The sequence below is a fragment of the Syngnathus acus genome, chromosome 3, assembly GCF_901709675.1.
Source record: "Syngnathus acus chromosome 3, fSynAcu1.2, whole genome shotgun sequence".
NCBI lineage: Eukaryota > Metazoa > Chordata > Actinopteri > Syngnathiformes > Syngnathidae > Syngnathus > Syngnathus acus.
This window is the reverse complement of record NC_051089.1, coordinates 1901342-1913438: the sequence shown is the minus strand read 5'-3', so window position 1 is coordinate 1913438 and position 12097 is coordinate 1901342. Positions and strand designations below refer to the sequence as shown.

At 39.0% G+C, this 12097-nt stretch overlaps 1 protein-coding gene across 3 annotated transcripts in view; it reads left to right on the top strand.

Annotated features, from left to right (window-relative positions):
* Positions 1–12097, top strand: part of LOC119120378 (protein diaphanous homolog 3-like) — a 45553-nt gene that overhangs the window by 12284 nt on the left and 21172 nt on the right. For all 3 annotated transcript variants that reach the window (XM_037247210.1, XM_037247211.1, XM_037247208.1), the window contains 7 exons: positions 2758–2853; positions 3174–3268; positions 3873–3974; positions 6441–6680; positions 8259–8388; positions 10007–10131; positions 11257–11421. In XM_037247210.1, coding sequence (XP_037103105.1) covers positions 2758–2853; positions 3174–3268; positions 3873–3974; positions 6441–6680; positions 8259–8388; positions 10007–10131; positions 11257–11421 — 953 coding nt within the window. The remainder of the gene's footprint in view (positions 1–2757; positions 2854–3173; positions 3269–3872; positions 3975–6440; positions 6681–8258; positions 8389–10006; positions 10132–11256; positions 11422–12097) is intronic.

The window sequence follows — 12097 nt, the reverse complement described above, 5'->3', positions numbered from 1 at the left end:
ATCAGGCCTGTAAAAAGCCTCCAATCGCGGCAATTTGTGTGTATACCAGTGTGATGTTTACGAGTGAGCTTTATGCAGAGGTGATTCTAATAGTTTGTAATTCAAGCCAATGTGGGAAGATGGAGCAGGTCTAAAGAGAGAACCTTAATGAAGTCTGTTAATTTGCTGCTGTCAGAATTAAAGTCTACCAATAATTATAGCCCTCGGTCATCTGTTGTGAATCACATGGAGATGTGGCCTTGCACGGCTCACTTTGATTATCCCTCTCGCCGCCCGGCTCCTCACTCCATTATTGGACTCGCCCTTCTTCCAACCTGCCTCTCGCTCATCTGCTGTCCTGTACTGTCGGTATTAGTCAAGGTGGTTGAGTGTGCATCGGCAGCACGGAGAAGGGCTATTTGTTGATTTGCTGTCAGGGTGACTGAACTCCGAGACTCTGCCGCAGCAGAACAAAACGGCGAGTCAAACAGAGCAGCTGCTTTGACGACTTGACGGATGCGTCGGAAGAGTGGAATTTCTTCACTTGTTGCACACGGATCCCCTCCTGTGCATCACATGTCTGCTGGATTTGGCTGTGGGCAGAGATGAGAAATGATAGACACTCTGGAACATAGATGTGTGATACGAATCATCAAAAGTCTTAACCGCAATGAAGGGAGGTCTCTTGCAAGAGGTTGCGACATTACAATGTACAGTGAGGAGTATGCTACACATGATTCGCCATGAGTCATCTGGAAGATGTAATAGTGTACGTCCTTCGCTAACAACATTGAACAAACCTTGGATAAAATGTCACGTTAAATTGGCACGTGCCTCACATTGTTCCCTTATCACAGGGGTGTCAAACTCATTTTTGTCACGAGCTCCCCCGGAGGGCCATTATCACTCTCAACGTCTTCTATATATACCGTATTTTCCGGACTATAAGGCGCACCTAAAAACCTAAGATTTTCTCAAAAGCCGACAGTGCGCCTTATAGTCCGGTGCGCCTTATATATGGACCAAATTCCTAAATTTAAACTGGCCCGAAGCATTGTGTCATGAAATCAATCATAAGTGGCCTGCTGAAGACTATGAATCATGAATCAAAAAGACTATGGATCATTATTTTGTGATTATAAAGTAATTTGTTGCGTCTGAAATTGAAATAAAAAAGCTAAAATGGAGAATGATTTGATTTGGATTAAAAATCTGACATGATGCATTAATGGTGCGCCTTATAGTCCGGAAAATACGGTACATGCATTATAGGCTACACAACAAACTGATGGATAACTAGTTTTGAAATCAGAAACTGTTCAAATCTCTTAAAAAGATGAATGGTAATGACAAAGTCGATGCAAAATTTGTCTTTGCGGGCCACATAAAATGAGGTGGCGGGCCGTATCTGGCCCCCGGGGCCTTGAGTTTGACACCTATGCCTTATCAGAATACACTTTGATAGGAGTCAATGAATTCCATTTAAATTTAGTATGAGACGACTGCATCCTAGACAGACACAGGTGTGTATGTTTTGTGTGCGGGAGATTTGAGGTGTTACTTGGCTGTCTCTGAGGCCTGCCTGTCATGTACAGCATCAGTCATGCTCTTTCACAGCAGTTTTATTTCATCCAGCGTTCCCCTTTGGTGTTTTCACAATGCAATTTAGTGGTCCAGCCTCGGGGAACTTACTGCTAGGGTAATACGCACATATGCATAGATCAGTTGCACGTCTTGGTCCTCATACAAAATGGTGGTTGTGGTTTTGGAGTCCATCACATTTACCCAAGTGTTAGTTTAATTCCAACCATTTTGACGGTCATCGCTTTCATTTCTTTATCGTCTACTCAATGTGATTTTCAAAATTGTATATATGTCCTTTTTTTTTTAAAGCAAAAAAAAAAAAAAAAATTATTTCTGTCCTGTTCTTTGTGTACTTTACCGCCCTCACATTTCCGAAAGAGTGCGAAGAAAGTACGTCAACTGAGGAGCCACGTAAGTCCAGTGACTGTCGGTGTATTTCTGTATATCGGTGTATATTTGTAGCAGCACGCACTCGGAGCTCTGTTTAGGAGCAGCTCATGTCAAAAGTCACACTTCCTTATTAAATGTAGCATCCTTGTTAAGGTGCCAAGTTGAAACAGTAGGGATCCTTCCTATCCCCCTCCCTCGCTTTGCCTATACTAGATTCCTGTTTGTGCAAAGTGTGTCTGAAAAAAAGTCGCACGCAAACTCTTCATCCCAATTATAACCTGGCAGGAATGAAAAAGGAGTGATTAGTTTCATAAATTCATTTTTTTGTTTTCATCTCGCAAAAATGGAGCAGGCATCTATTTGGTTGGATCGTTGATGAAATTGTTGATAAATATTGCTGTGCTTCCTGTCACTGTTACAACAATGGCAATTTTGACAACAACTTGTGTTAGTAATTTTCCGTCCATCGTCTTCTATGCTTTTATAGCATCCTGTCACGGCAAACGGTTGTCTTCTTTGTAAATAAAGATGCAATCATTTAAAACGAATAAAACAATTTCCTGTTTTCTCCAAGTTGAGGTTGACATTGTTGTCGAGTATTCAACAATTCATTTTTTGCTTCCCCCCCATGAAAGCATGCCTGTGGATAATCACTCCGTCATGCACACTTCATGTGTCTGAACCTGGGAATAAAGATAATAGAATAAACCCTAATTGCTTGGTAATTTGCATATGTCAGGAATAGGTGTGTAATTATTTGCTGTATTCATAGATAAGAATTTTCTGTTTTTATGTTTTCATCAGCCAAAAGAGAAGAGGAGGAACTGGATGATAAGAAATCCATTAAGAAACGAATTAAAGAGCTGAAGGTGCTCGATCCAAAGATTGCGCAGAATCTATGTAAGTATTTATTTATTTGGTTTACCCACTCCTCACTGACCCCACTTGTATAAAAAGTATATATAGTTATATTATTAGAACTGAATGAATTAGCTGCACATTGTGCTGCCTGCCTGATAACGTTTTCTTTTTTTTTTTTGTCCTTTACTCCTATTTGTATGCTTTTTAATGCTTTTTATGTTTTTGCAATATGCCATGTGAATTTTTTTCTGCAAGATGTCTCAACTTCATTTTTTGTTTTTCATTTTTATGTTAATGTAATATGCAATGTAATTTTTTTCGCAAGATGTCTCAACTTTCATGTCTTTGTTTCTCTGCAGCCATTTTCCTGGGCTCTTTCCGCATACCTTACAAAGAAATTCGTCAGATGATATTGGAGGTTGATGAAGAGCAGCTCACAGAACCCATGATTCAGGTGGGCTCACTTTTAGATAATCTTTTGTTTGATGGAGAATCGCATTCGTCTTTGTAAGTAGTTGGCAGCTACACTAAGGGAAAAATAGGTCGCCTCGTACCTCTTAATCAATTTAGAGAGTGTAATTTTTGGCAATTTTGACAATGCTAGATGTTTGTTTGAGTGTGTTTTGGCCAACAATTGTGGCACTTGAACATCAAGCTGGCCAGTAAGGCCAAGAAAGCAATTAAGCTGTCTTTGAGTGGCCCAAAAAATTGCATGAAAGGCAATTTACACTAAGGTGCAAGGTTTTTTTTTCTTTGACATTTTTTTTCGAGGCAGAAGGCCGGTGATGTTTCCATAGTAGCGTCACATTTTGGAAACGGAAAGACAGGAAAAGGACAGAAAGCGTGAGAGTAAATATCAGATGTTCCAGAACACCCAAGCATTCCTTTTGTTTGGAGACGTGTTTGGAAAACATCAGCACCTCACTATGCTGTGTTAAAATGAGTCAAAAGGTCAAAGGTCATCCTGACTATACACGATTCTTTTGTTGTGCTACTTTTATTTTTTCCTCATCTCGACTCAGTCACATTTTTTTCCTCTTTCCCACTTGTCATTGTAGAACCTTGTGAAGCACTTGCCGGAGCAGGAGCAGCTGAACGCTTTGGCCAAGTACGAGAATGACTATCCAAATTTGTCAGAGCCGGAGCAGTTTGGGGTTGTAGTGAGTGTCTATGCAAACACACAGACTCCCATATATGATTCTCTTTTTATGCTTAATCAAAACAAGTAAAATTTCAACATCACATCTGTAGTCACTGCGTTGCAGTAGAGCCACCTTTTTTCCTTTCCGTAAGGTCTCTGCATAAACATTTTTAAATGGAAAAAGTATGTCAACAGCTGATTGTCACAAGACTTACTTTTTAAAGACTTGTTGCTTTCTTAACGAATGTAATGTAAACGCACGAGATAGTTTCGGTCGCATGGTGGGGATAAACAGCCTAAATGACTCGCAGCTTTTTAACATTCAGCTATTTGAGCCCGAAGTGACACCTGGAATACCTCCCTAATTTATGCACTTATTAAAAAGCAACTTTGCTGTCTAATTTTCTGCACTGGGTTTCCTAAAGACTTTTCGAATGAGACTAGCGCAAAAATTTGCATAAGGACTGTATCAATTTTGGAATGCGACATGACTCCCGCAAGCAGCTCAGTTGCTGATAAAATTAAGAAAAAAAAGAAGGAAAACTGGAAAAAACAACTTGTCTTTTTTTAACTAGCCAATAGAAAATTGCTGAAAATGTCTTTACAATTAATATAGATGTTGTATGTTATTAAATCAGAACTTTTGAGCTGCGCTGTATTATTCAGATCTCTGCATGGCAATGTAAGTAGTATATTGATATTTTCATGTTGGGGTTGCTAATTAGACTTGGCTTGAGACGCCAAATATCCGTGTTTACTAGTATGCATAACCCCCACCCGTGTGTAGTCACAGCTCATGACTGGCAGCGTTTTGGATTAGTCTTTCGTCTGGGATTTAGATTGTTGTTGACACTTCACTCAGACACGTTTTACAAGTTGCCAAAACATTTACTCACCAATATGTTCTTATACAGTGCTTTATGTTCCAAAGTATGAGAATTGAGTTTACAATATTACATTTTATACTAGCTCACTTATTTGTTTTTTATTTAAATCCTTTTAGTTTTTTTTTATTCTGTATTTTTATTACCGTTTTTTTCCGTGTATAATGCGCAAAATTTAACTAATTTATTGTCCTAAAATCTGGGGTGCGCATTATACATGGGTACAAATTTTTTTAAATTTTTTTTTTTTAAATTTTTTTTTTTTTTTTTTTTTTAAGAAAATCATGGTACAACAAAACCAACAACAGGACTGACCGACAATAGTGTGTTTGTACTGTGCTCTGGTCATTTCGTCAAAGAAGGGATAATAGTCCTCTTCTCTTCTTGACTGACAATGAATGTGATAGTTTAATACAATCAGCAAATAACAAAATGCGTATTACAGGTAATATTTTATTTCACAACACTTTGCCATGTTCCTTTCGTCTCTGCTGTTCACTTCAAACACGCTCCATACGAACGCAATGCTCTCGTATCAGACGCTTGCTCGATCACCTGCTCGTTTGCTGTCACAATGTACCCTACACAAATCCGAAACATTTGTTGCGGCTCCGAGTCACGACGAGGGGCAAGTTTTGGTTTCCAAGGGTGTTTTTATTCCTCTTCAACGTCTCTCCCATACAGAGCCGCCTTTTTCACATGTCCGCACGTCACTTTCCTCTCTTTTCATCTGATTGCGGTGGTGCCTTTACGGGCAGTCGGAGAAATCAACGCCAACAAAAAAAAATACATCCAGCCTAGTTAAGACCATACCAAAGACTATAAAAATGGGACCCATTGCCTCCCTGCGTGTGTGACGATCATTGGGACTTAAAAAAAAAAAAAAAAAAATAAATAATTGGGTGCGTATTATACATGGGTACAGGCTTTTTTCCAGCATCCACATGCCATTTTTAGGGTGCGTATTATACATGGGGGCGCATTATACACGGAAAAAAACGGTATTTATTTATTATTATATATTATATATACTACATATTATATATATATTACATAATACATATATATACTGTACATATTATTTTAAGTTATTTTGCATATACACACATTGACTGACTGGACTAGTCATTTGATATCTTTTCTGTGGCAATAATTCAACCGGATGGAACATCAAACAAGACAGCCAGCTTTTTTTTTTTTTTTTTAACACACGTGGAAGCAGAACCCCTCTAACCCAACTCAACACGGCCTCCGCAATCGCCCTAGTGTCCAGGTCTTGAGGCCCAATGCAATATTTTCCAATTTGCTGTAATTGTGTGCGAGCTGTAATCCAAGGCGGCCTGTTATGTATATTCCATTCACCTCCCCTATAAGGACACTAACCCCATAATTAACTTAACAGTCGTGGGTTCCAAATCGAATCAATGCCAGCATCTATCATGCCTGCCGAGCAAGACTTTAGAATGTGATGATCACCCCTGTGTTTCTGAAAACTTGTTTTCAAGAGTGAGTGATGGTTATTTTAAGAAGATTCACACATTTGACCTTGTTTTTTTCTTTCACCCCCTTTTCCTGTCTATTTCCTTTCCTTCCTTCCTTAGATGAGCAGTGTAAAGCGACTTCGCCCACGACTCAACCATATCCTTTTCCGACTGCAGTTTGACGAGCAGGTGAACAATCTGCGGCCGGATATTCTAGCTGTAAACGCCGCTTGCGACGAAGTCAAGACAAGCCGCTCTTTTGGCCGCTTGCTGGAACTTGTGCTGCTGCTGGGCAATTACCTGAACGCGGGTTCCCGAAATGCCCAGTCGTTCGGCTTCGACCTCAGTTCTCTCTGCAAGGTGAGCGTTGACCTTTCTGTCAAATCTTTAAATTGATACAGGAAGATGCCGTAGTTGAGCTTGCCTCACAACCCAGTGCGCCCTATATATGGAAATTTCCCAAAATAGATCTGCTCATCGAGGCTGTGCCTTAGAATCCGGTGAGCCTTGTAATCCAATAATTACAGTAAATCGAAATTTTTGTGAAAAGTCAAACGAAGTATTTACTAATCGTAGGTAAGCCTTTTTAGTTAGCCGGATCCTGTCTCAAAATTTCAAATATCATATAGATTTATGTATTTATTTATTTGTTTGTTTGTTTGCATGCATGTTTTTTGGGTTTATTTATTTTATGTATTTTTTTTTATACACTGACATGACGCATATCTCCTGAGAGCAAACAATAAGAGTCCTCTTAAAAGAAAAAACTCCAATGGAAAACGTGCGTGAACCCTGGCTACTACATGATTTAATTGACCCAATCTAACCTTAATGGTGTCGAGTTCGTGGACACGTTGGACTGTCCTTGCTTCAGGTGGCGAGGACTCGGCAAACATTTTGCATAGACCAAAGGCAGAACAGTCACTTTTTGTGCATGATAGTGATGATGACAGAGAGGAGAGTGTAATCCCTTGCTAGGAGACTCATCCATCTTGAGCGGCACAACTACCAAAGCAGCCATTCATCACTGACAAAATTCGGCCCTGTTAAACTTGTGCTTTCAATATTACCTTCTGATAAATAACGTTTATTGTATGTGTCGACTTGATGAATTAGGTGAACGGTGGTACAATACACTGAAAAAGTTCATTTTTTTTTTAAATGTTGAAATGCTGATGATTCAGTGCGTATTTCTGTAAGATTGCAGTCTCCTTTGTGGCGGGGTCAAGGTAAGAGTTTATATGAAAAGACGTTTATGTATATAAACGCAAACATTAGCCTCCTGTTTACGTTTGAACTATATTCAGCAGTTTGCTTTGCAGCAAAGAAAATGTTGACATTTTCAACTGTGTTGAATATGTGGATGATTGAGGAATTCATGTGAGCTTTAGAATAAAATAAGAAAATTATTTATTCGATAAATAAATTGGTGGGCTGTATATTAAATATCCGGAGCTATTACCAATTGTCCATATTTTGTTATGGAAAATAAAAGCGGGTGCATTTTGCTGCTTAACTCAGTCCACGAACATATTAATCAGTATGCCGTGTTTTGACGCTAAGATCATACTATTGTAAAGATTTTTTTTTTTTTCCCGCTTTAAGAGTTTGTTTTGTATCCCAAGTCACAATGATGTACAGTTAGGGTTATTCATTTTGCCATTTTGGGTCCCCTTAGTGTTTGTTTGCCTCTAAACCTCTTTGCAGCTTGACAACATGAACGTGGATGTGGCTCACGTGTGAATGAAATAACTGGGGAAAAAAAAAACTGCAGGATATAAATTTGGAAGACATTATGTTCTTCTAGCACTCAGTGAACATCACACATTGATCCACATTTTCAGAAGCTCTTCCCTTGTGCCAGATGGAAGAAACAGTTGTCATCTTGTGTATATATGTCTCGATGTTAATGTTTTTTTTTTCTTTCGCTTTCAACAGCTAAAGGATACAAAGTCAGTTGACCAGCAGACCACATTGCTCCATTTCCTGGTGCAAATATGTGAAGAGGAATTTCCAGATGTGATCAAATTTGTTGAAGACCTTAAACATGTGGATCGAGCAAGCAGAGGTAATCGGCATGCGAATTCACACTCGACACACATCGATTGTTCCGTTTTTAAAATTTCTATAATCGTATGAAAAAACCAAGCCTAAGACCTTGCAGTGTACATAAAGACTCGAGTGGCTGCTAGCAATTCATGACTTTCCTTGCGGAAGGTTTGAGTCTAGAGCAAATACATCCACCATCTATCCATGCTTTTTTTGTATCGCTTATTCGAAGTTTGGTCATGGGTGTGCCAGCTGACTCGGGGCGAGAGGTTGTGTTGCCCCAACTGATTACAGGGAGTAAGCACATAAATGTGACATTTCCATTTTATGTATGAAACACAGCAGCAGGGGTCACCAACCCTTTTCAAACCGAAAGCCGCTTTTTGGGTGTTGATTAATGCTTGTTTGGCACATTTTTGAGAAACAAATTTGCTCAAATTCTCTTTTAATACTGTTTGTGTTATTTTTATATAAATCACTGCAAATGCCCTTTGTCTATTAGCTTGGATTGGCTTATGGTCACTGCCACCAAAAATCAGGTCCAAAAATGGATGAATAAAAGAATGGGTGTTTAAAATAATCCTCATTTTTTTATCTGACAGCAACAATACATTTGTTTTATGCCCCTTAATCAAAGAGCTGTACGGAGGTCGAACTTAATAATTTAAGTTGCACAAAAAAAATTAGGCTCCGTCAAGCTGTATTTTTAATTAATGCGCTGCATTTGTGTACTCATCCAAAAAGCCAAGAAGCTTGATTTAATTATTTGTTAATAGTAACGTTAGTGGAATATTCCATCAGCAAAAACGCATTACGATCTTGACAGTACAGAGAAAAGTCTCGTCTGGGAAAAGCGGCATTAAACTTTTCACCTCAAAATTAATTTTTGTGAAGCAGATAAGCAGTAAATATACAGTTACCTCCAAAAGACCTGACAAAAGCGCCGACCTGTACAACTGATGTTGAAAGGGACTGAGAAAGTATGTTCTTGTTCAATCGAGGCTTTTCTAACGTGTGCGCGCTCACGCTCATTCATGCTCTTTGTGAATAACTAGCATGTGTTGGGAGGTTCATTATATTCTATGCTTTTCAAGTCTAAAGCTCACATTCTTAGTAAGTACACTTCAGTATGTTTGATGTCTCATTGTTTTCTGTTTTCACTCCTTTCCTTGCCTCGCACAAAATCATCTACTGTAAAGTGGAGCGCCGCTCGTGGCCCTGCGGAAAAAGTACACAGACATGTGTGCCACTCGTTCTTATTTATCGCACAGCAGGTTGGCAGAGTAGTAAAGAGGTGTCAATGGGGGGCTTTGACCTCTGCAAATTTAACAACTTTTATTCCTTTAAATCGCTCTACATCTGGCGGCGATCTCTCTCCGCTACTTTGACATTTAACTCCAGCACTCGTAAAATAACTCTGGCTTATACACACAGAATAAAAAAATAAGGGAGAGTAATATTTGCAACTTCCGTCCGATCCTTCTCGATCCTCAAAATAGGCATCGATTCGATTTTTGGAAATAATAGTTGTCCTTTGTGCTTCTGTTTCCTCCCATTTTCTTGCCACGATGACGTGTGTGTGTTCTTTGTGCTTTTATGAATCGGCGTGCGCTTGAATGCATGTTGGCGTGTGTCAGTGTCTGCAGAGAATTTGGAAAAGAGCCTCAGGCAGATGGAGAGGCAGCTGTTGCAGCTGGAGAGAGACCTTGAGACTTTTGCGTCCTCTGATGACCCCAACGACATGTTTGTCAATAAAATGGCAATATCCTTTCAACACATTTTCTTCGTTATGCGGTGGTGCCTTCAGTTGCAACTGACCCAATTTATGGAGTTTTTCTTGTTTAGATGGAATCAGTTAATATTATTTATTTAAAAAATATAATTTTGTTAACCAATAATTATCACTCAGTTTTGATCTACTTTTCAAAGAAACACCAGAGGTTATTTTTTTGGTACTCAATTTTGTTTTCCCAATCCACCAAGCTTGTGGATGAACGCGAACATTTTTGCAATTTAGGTAATGTTCTTAGTAATGTATGTGTATATTTATTTTTATTATTGTTCTTCGCTGTCAAGCTTTATGCTGGCCTAAGGCTATGATGTCAGACTGTTTACAGAGCTCATCTTGTCATACTCTTGCAGATGTGGATAAATAAACAAGGTGTCCACAGATCCCTAAAAAAATAAATCTTAGGTTTCAAAACGCAGGCTGTAATTAGCTTTTTCCTGTAAGGTATCTGCCTTTCAAAGGTCTTGCAAATGCCAAATTGACAGATTTTGAAAATTTCTATTTAGCATTTAAATGTAATGAGAAGCAGAGCTGAGCAGAACTGTCAACATTTGTCATCATTTGGTTGCCAGGCCGATTTTTCTCTGATAATGATTAAGGAGTTTCAACTTGGAACGGCGAATATTTGTTTGTGATTGATGCTTAAAATGTCAGTAGGCTACACGCTGAGCCTATTTTCCGTACCTCACAATTAGACATGTCAAATTGCAATTGCTGTTTTGAAAAAAACTGCTCAAGTTACCTTGAGATCAACATTTTTTCCCAGACTGAATGTTTTTTTCATTTTTGTCGATATGCGTAAGTAGTCTCATCATCGCTAGCCAGTTTTAGCTGAGGCTGAAAATTTATCATTTAACTCAAAGATAATGTATTTTTCTATCTCCTAGCTACAAATTTTATATTCTAGTTTGAGATTTGGAGGACGCTGATGCGGCAGCGCTCTCCCACCCTTGGCCCCACCGCCGGGTCGCCGTAATATAAACAACACAGTTAAACCTGACCTTTCCATTTTAATATTTTAAGCAAATTAATGTACCTTCACGGCTAATTTGCTGAATGCGTAATGAATTTGTGCTGGACCTTGACCAACACCGTCACAGCTTCAGCAAGGTGGCGCGTGAGCAGTATGGCAAGCTGGTGAGCATGCAGAGCAGCATGGAGACGCTCTACCGGAATCTTTTGGAGTATTATGCCGTCGATCCGAAGAAAACATCCGTGGAGGAGCTCTTCACTGACCTCAGCAACTTCCGTAGCATGTTCACCGTGAGTTGAATTTCAGAATTTGCACAACCACAATAGCCCATCTTAATTAAATTCTTTGCACAAACAGCTATATATTGGTGACTGATTGGAAACTAGTAGGTCATAAATGTCATATCATGATTAAAAAATCAGTGGTTGGAATAACATTGGGTCAAGCACAAATACTAGCTTGCTAAATTGTTGTCGTTTGTAACCATATTATTTTTGTGAGCTTTTGTTTGTGACACTGCACCACTTACAAAACAACATGAATATTTTTATTATGCTACAGCTACATGGTACCTGAAGCTACCCTTCAATTTAAGTTGTATTTTTCCACTTCCATGTTACAGAGTGCATTGTTAGAAAAGTCAAGAACAAAGTCAATTCGAGGGTTTGCCATCCATACAGACAAAGTCAAATACATAGGAGTGAGATTTGAATACCCGTATCACAAATGTTAGCTTTGTATGTCCCTTCGGTTATGTGAACACATATTGTACATTGATATGTATGATATTTTCCTTGGTCCAATTTCCGAAGCCTTACATTTCATCACCATATCATTGGTGTTACTCTCCGGGTCCTTACTAAACATACCAATGAATAATAAGTGAAGAAGCAGTCTTGTAAGGACTTTGAATGTACTCCCGAGGATTCCGTTTTAATAGGACAAGGTGCAAGCGGCTAACACCCT